Source organism: Oncorhynchus kisutch, linkage group LG7 (assembly GCF_002021735.2).
Source record: "Oncorhynchus kisutch isolate 150728-3 linkage group LG7, Okis_V2, whole genome shotgun sequence".
NCBI lineage: Eukaryota > Metazoa > Chordata > Actinopteri > Salmoniformes > Salmonidae > Oncorhynchus > Oncorhynchus kisutch.
Genome location: NC_034180.2, coordinates 48,819,194 through 48,826,273, shown reverse-complemented (window position 1 = coordinate 48,826,273; position 7,080 = coordinate 48,819,194). Strand labels below are relative to the sequence as shown.

Here is a 7,080-nt window from a genome sequence, read left to right as displayed (position 1 = left end):
CTACATTATCATTCCATTTACTGTTAGTCCCCTTCAGTTGGTGTAGTCTACATTATCATTCCATTTAAGTACATTGTTTCGTTTACCTTCATTTGCTTCCTCTGTAAACACTGTCGCAGCCTACTGAGAAGTGCGTAAGAAAGGTGTGCGTAAGAAAGGTGTGCGTAAGAAAGGTGTAATTTCCCAAGTCGGAATAGGGCCCTCAAAGCCTATTTCTGATTATTCTGTTAAAAAAAAAGAAAAAAAGGAATCAGAAAATCAAAAGGGAAATCTACATTTTCTCCCAAAACATTTTTTTTTTAAACGAACAATAGTAGAGTCATTTTACAATACTTTTTTTTTTTTTTTTCAAAAACCAGCTGGTTAAGGTAACTCATGGTCTCAGGTAGTTCCAAGGTCTTTACAGTTTCTGTAAAAGTAGAGTTACACTCTCATTTGAGTACTAAAATAGGTCTGTGAGAACCACACAGCCTGATCTAATGGACTGACAGACACCCAGGTAAGCCAAGGCCATTATCAGCCGTAAGAGTCACACTTGAAAGGTCTTCCTTTCACAGTCCTTGGACGAAGTCACAATAATGTCTTTCTCAGCGAGTCCAGCTGAAATGAATTGGTAGACTTCAAAAGCATCCCTCCCTACAAGTCGATTTTTTGTCAGAGCCCATTGCTTATTTCTAAGAGCTCCCCGTTCTCGCTCAGTCACTCTGACAAAGCTTGGCCACCATCCTTTCTCTGCTTGAGCACAAGTCCCACTCCAAAAGCCTAGACTGTCAAGGGCAGTAAGTCATTCTCCTAGGTCAAAATAAAGAGAGCTGTGTAGATATCCATAATTTGACACTGTGCCACCACATGCAGAGTTGACCCTTGATACTAGAGTTAGCTGCAGATTACAGCATGATCGATTCTATCTCTATAAAATGTGCCTAAGGGGCAAATGCTTGGATGGTAAACTAGCCAATGTCGGGTTTTCCATTCACGTAATCTTCCACTAAGTCTGAAGGCACTTGATTTCATGGCACACAGCAGCGTCTTCTCTTATCCCGAGAGGACTAGCAAAAGATGCAAAAAAACAGCTGTTCATAAAGTAACCTTCCGAAGACTGCCACAAGCATGCATGGGCATGTATCATGATCAATGAGTACAACTCATGCAGGAAGAGAAAGATAGCATTGACATTCAAGGTTTTTCTTTTTTTGTAGTACATATATTTATGTGTTTTATGGAGCCATGCTGAAATCAAAGGTCAGGACAATGACTTGTATTGAAAACAGATGTTAATCTTGGCAGTTGCAAGAGAGAAACTACTATAACATGAAATAAAATAACATGAGCTTGAATTTCCTCCAGTAATATTTTAGTAATTTTTTTCTTGACATTTAGCAGACACTCTTTTCCAGAGTGACTTACTAGGGTTAAGTGCCTTGCTCAAGGGCATAATCGACAGATTTTCCCCTCCTAGTCAGCTCGGTGATTAGAAACAGTGACCTTTCGGTCTTAACCGCTAGTCTAGCTGATGACCACTTGTCCTTAAAGTAAGGTAAATTAGGAGAGGATGATTTGAGTGTTATAACAAAGCTAATATTTCTCTATGAGCTGATCCATCATCAGTATTGTGGAATAATTATAACGTTAAGGTAAGATTTTAATGGAGAAAGCTGATCCGAGAGCAGCTGTGCATTACCTTCGATCCTGTCAGTCTCGACACATGGCGCACTTGGCGAATGTTCTCTCTAGGTGCTTGTTTGAGAAACACTTAAAAAGTTGACTGGTAAAAACAATGCACCTGGGCCCAGTTTCCTGATAGCGATGTCATTTAGGCTTAAGAGTGTTTTAACAATGCATCTTTCCTGCAACGGTCGAAGATGTAACATGCGTTTCCCAAAACACCATGCAGAGAGAACATTTGCTAACACGGAACCAAAACTGTCTGCGCGCGTGCGCCATCGTGCATACATTTATTTTGTCCCCCAACACCAAAAGCAATCACGACCCGCAGGTTAAAATATCAAAACAAACTCTGAACCAATTACATTCATTTGGGGTCAGGTCGAAAAGCATTAAATATGTATGGCAATTTAGCTAGCTAGCTAACATGCTAGCTAATTTATCCTATTTAGCTAGCTTGCTGTTTATAGCTAATTTGTCCTGGGATATAAAAATTGAGTTGTTATTTTACCTGAAATACACAAGGTCCTCTACTCTGACAATTAATCCACACATAAAACGGTCAACTGAATCGTTTCTAGTCATCTCTCCTCCTTCCCTGCTTTTTCATCTTTGAACTTATATGGTGATTGGCATCCAAACTTCATAGTATTACCAAGACGACCGGCAAAACAGTTAGTCTTTCAATCACCCACGTGGGTATAACCAATGAGGAGATGGCACATGGGTACCTGCTTCTATAAACCAATGAGGAGATGGGAGAGGCAGGACTTGCAGCGCGATCTGCGTCAGAAAAAAGGAATTACTTCTATTTTAGCCCTTGGCATCGCAGACGCTCGTTGGCGTGCGCGAGCAGTGTGGGTGCAATAATTGAATAACATGGATTTCTACATTTATTTTGCAACGCTCGCGCACGCGACGTGTCCGGTCTGGTCAGCATGTTAGTGCGTCGTTGAGACAGACGTGTCAACACTGATAGGATAGAATAGAAAGATAGGCAGCGTTGCTCTCTGATTAGTTTTACCCATTCAAATCTTACCTTAACATTAGAATTATTCATCAATACTGACGATGGATCAGCTCCTAGAAAGATATTATCTAACTTTATCGGCGCAGATAACCATGTGATTCTATGTTAAGCAGAGATTTTCTGATTATAGAGTGACGCAGGAGGGCAAAAAAAGCATCTACCGAGGCACATGTACTACGAGTGGTCCGAGGCAAGTTTATTTAACGAGGCAAGTCAGTTAAGAACAAATTCTTATTTTCAATGACGGTCTAGGAACAGTGGGTTAACTGCCTGTTCAGGGGCAGAACGAGAGGTTTGTACCTTGTCAGCTCGGGGGTTTGAATTTACAATCTTCCGGTTACTAGTCCAACGCTCTAACCACTAGGCTACCCTAGTGGTTAGATTTCAAGCATTTTCAAGTGCCACGTTAAGAACGATGGTTTTGGGAAACAGCTCAGAGATTTAACCATGCTCTTAAGAAGTTTCTAACGATGAATTTAGCCTTAAGATGCTTTTGGGAAACCGGGCCCTGGTCTTTAAGCACTACATGTGACCTGACCGATTAGTGATTGGTCAGGAGGTGAAAGGAGAAGCTAGGTAATAGAAAGTGAAATAAAGAGATGCTAACCTTTCATACAAATGGCTGGATTGCAACAACCATTGTTAATATAAGCAAGACTACTTTAGCTTTAAAAATCCTCATCAATCCCGTTTAGATAATGAAAGAGAGATATTTAATGTGCATCTGGGACACAGAGAAGCCCCTACAGTAGGTCGAAAGGATCTGATAAGAGTTGACTGTGAGGAGGAGTGCAAAGGTCCAGAGGTTGTTTACATCAGGCACACCATAGTTCAGCCACTACATAGTAGAGTAACCAGTGTATGCACTTTTTAATGAAACCAACATTTTAAGCAACCTCAAAAAAAAAAACACAGGAATAATTGTGATGAATTGACTTACAGATATGCATATAATGCACTAAGCAGTCGAAGTTTAGCCTCTGGGTAGAAGGTATGCACGTGTTTGTTTATACATATTTTGTTGAAACCGACCCTAGGCAGCCTCTGAGTTTTAAAAGGGGTTAAAGCGAGAACACAAAGAGGAATAGCAGTCTCTAACATATTCATGAGAAAATAGCTTCGGGTCAATGTGGGTTATTGAGTGAATTTCGTACATTTACACTCTTAACATAAAATCAACCTCTTCAACACCCATCTCATTAAGCAATGAATTATAGTTATTCCTTGGCCTTGACAAGCAGCAAACGAATAACATATGGAAAATGGAAAGAAAAAAACGGGACCACATCATGTGACCTTGTGCTTTACAGAAATGTACCATTCCGTTCCGATCCTTGAGCCAATATACACAATGATGGCACCCACACTCTGCTTCGACTGGCTTCACCTTGGGGGGGGGGGATTAGGTGTAGCCCCTACTACTGGAACGTCTACTATGGAGAACCCGGCTCTCCATCCTGACCCTGGAGTCCTGACCTTGGAATGCTCTTGGAACAAGATTGACTGAGTTTTTTTTATATTCCTGCATGCTCCACCCTGGACCAGCGCTGGACTGCTGCTGCTCTCCTGAAGACTGAAGAGGAGTGAATCTTTGGTAGTTTTGGGGGTTTAGACAGTCAAAGTCTGCAGATTCTTCCACAGGGGTGGGGCCGGCATCAGGTTGCTCCTCCTGAGAGAGAGGGGTCACCTCTGATGACCCACAAACACCAGGGTCAGTGTGACCAAGAACTGACATATATGGTGCGCGGTGGGAGGAGACAGTGATCTCAGATCTGTAGGGATAGAGAAAGATAGAAAGAGAAAGTAGAGAAAGAAAGAGCTAAAGTTGGTGATGTAGATAAGGATGATGTATGAAAATAATTTCTAAACGATTTAATTGAGCTAATGGGATGACGTGTGGGTAACATGTACAATTCCGTATTTGATTTAAGGAAGACTAGAATACATGTGATTGTTTTTAGTTGTTCTGAGGAGGACCGTACTCTTCTTCTCTGTAGGAGTCTCCTCTGGTATATAGAGATGCATTGTGATTTCTCTCAATGTAGACTCACAATACTTCAGTGGCAGCTCAGCATCAAGCATTAATAATGCTTATTGACGAAATACATCAAGTACTAAATTAGCAAATTCAGTTAAGAGGTTCTTAAAAACATTCCCATTAGTAGTATTTGTACTGAACCTTGTTAATCAGTAAAGAGACCCAGCCGACAGTCTCCAGTGTACAAGCGACAGAGCTGCTAAAGCCTAATATTTTAATGTAAGACGCTGATATCTACCATTTGGGAGGATAGTTAACATAATTTTAAAAGGCATTACCAATTGAAGTAATGTAAGTAATGAGGGAATAAAAATGTGCTATTGCACAAAATATTTAAATTTTTAGGCCAATCATCAGATAGTACCATTTTCTGGCATGCATAATATTTAAATTTTTAGGCCAATCATCAGATAGTACCATTTTCTGGCATGCATAATATTTAAATTTTTAGGCCAATCATCAGATAGTACCATTTTCTGGCATGCATAATATTTTAATTTTTAGGCCAATCATCAGATAGTACCATTTTCTGGCATGCATAATATTAAAATTTTTAGGCCAATCATCAGATAGTACCATTTTCTGGCATGCATAATATTTTTGAAGCAGATGTTTCTTCATAACCTCTAAAATGTATTTTCACTGACGACGCCTGAAACAAAAATACAGTGGCTTATACTCTTGGCGAGTAAACCTGTTTTTCGAAGAACTAACAATACCGGATTCAGTCCTTGATTTATAGTTCCTTAAGAAGAATGTTATAAACGTATGTTATAAGGCTTGCCTCTTCCTGATTGATTGGATCTGGTTGACGTATAGGTCATGCCCCCCCCCCCCCACCCCCAAAAAAAAGCACTTACTGTTGTGTGGAGGGTCTTTACATTCTCCTTCCTCAATGGTGACATCATCAATGGCGATATCCCCTTCTATCCCAGGACCCCGAATTCCTTCCAGAACCAACTACCAAAACAGGATAAGCGAGACAAAGACAAAACATGTTAAAACCAACTGCTTAAATGTCTTCCTGCTACAAATGGGCTCCCGAGTGGTACAGCGGTCTAAGGCACTGCGTCTCAGTGCTAGAGGTGTAACTACAGACCCTGGTTCGATTCTAGGCTGTATCACAACCGGATGTGATTGGGAGTCTCATAGGGTAGCGCACAATTGGCCCAGCATCGTTAGGGTTTGGCTGGGGTAGGCTGTCATTGTAAATAAGAATTTGTTCTTAACTGACTTGTCTAGTTAAATAAAGGATAAATACAATTTCAAAAATAATACAAATAATGACTCATTCTGTGAAGCATATAGCAAAAATATATAAGACAAATGCTTATATAAGACATCCGAATAAGAGAGGAAGCACATATGAAGGCAGTTTTGTACTTTTTTGCACCTTAGGGCCACCGTAGTTCTGCATTGGTGACCCATTGCTCCTCCCATAGAGTTGTACCCACCTGGAAAGAGGCTGTTGGGTGAATGTTGACTTTGGCTTGCTTCCATCGGTCTCCTTGGTTCCCGACCAGGGTCCACACGGAACTGTCTGCGCCCGACTGGCCCTTCTGTCGTAAGTAAGCATTTAACGCTCCTAGAGGAGAAAACATCAAGCCCTTTAAGGACAACATTGTGCCAGGGAAGCTCAGTCAAGCACAGCTTATGTATTTGAAAGATTTCAAGTCCAATTTGAGCCCAAGTCTGATATCATCTATGGCCTCGTCACAGTAGCACATCTCCTTTATTTATAGATTATACTTATTTAATTATTAATAATTGACCTGATAAAAAAAACACATAACAGCTCATTACTGCAAATACTAAATGATTCAAGGGGTCTACACATTAACCTCCCCTTATTGAGTGGTGGCTTTTACTGAAAGAGTGGATTGTATCACAATGGATTCATCTGACAATATAATTCATTTGTCAAGTGATGATAATGAAAGTCAAATCTTGTATGTTTCTTTTCAGTGCAAACGAGGTGATGCCAAATAGTGTGCTCTGATGTGTAGACCCACATGAAAAAGTACTACAGTTTATTATAGAATACTACAGTACTCTATAGAAGTACTCTATAGTAGTACTCTATAGAAAGCCTCTGATTATAGGGAATTCTGTAGTAAACTGTAGTAAACTGTAGTCCTTAGACGTAGTATATTGCCATATACCACAAACCCCTTATGTGCCTTATTGCTATTATGAACTGGTTACCAATGTAATCAGAGAAATACAAATAAATGTTTTTGTCCTACCCCTGACATACCACGGCTTTCAGCCAATCAGCTATCAGGGCTCAAACCACCCGGTTGATAACGTAGAATACTTTACTCCACACTGTAGTATCCCTCAATCT

At 40.3% G+C, this 7,080-nt stretch overlaps 1 protein-coding gene across 1 annotated transcript in view; it reads right to left on the bottom strand.

Annotated features, from left to right (window-relative positions):
• Window positions 1–227: 227 nt before the first annotated feature.
• Window positions 228–7,080, bottom strand: part of LOC109894701 (MAM domain-containing glycosylphosphatidylinositol anchor protein 2) — a 209,488-nt gene continuing 202,635 nt past the window's right edge. Inside the window, exons 15-17 of the mRNA XM_020488377.2 lie at window positions 6,188–6,318; window positions 5,594–5,693; window positions 228–4,467 (exon numbers count right to left, since the gene is read on the bottom strand). Of these exons, the coding sequence (XP_020343966.1) occupies window positions 4,379–4,467; window positions 5,594–5,693; window positions 6,188–6,318 (320 nt within the window). The 3' untranslated portion in view covers window positions 228–4,378. The remainder of the gene's footprint in view (window positions 4,468–5,593; window positions 5,694–6,187; window positions 6,319–7,080) is intronic.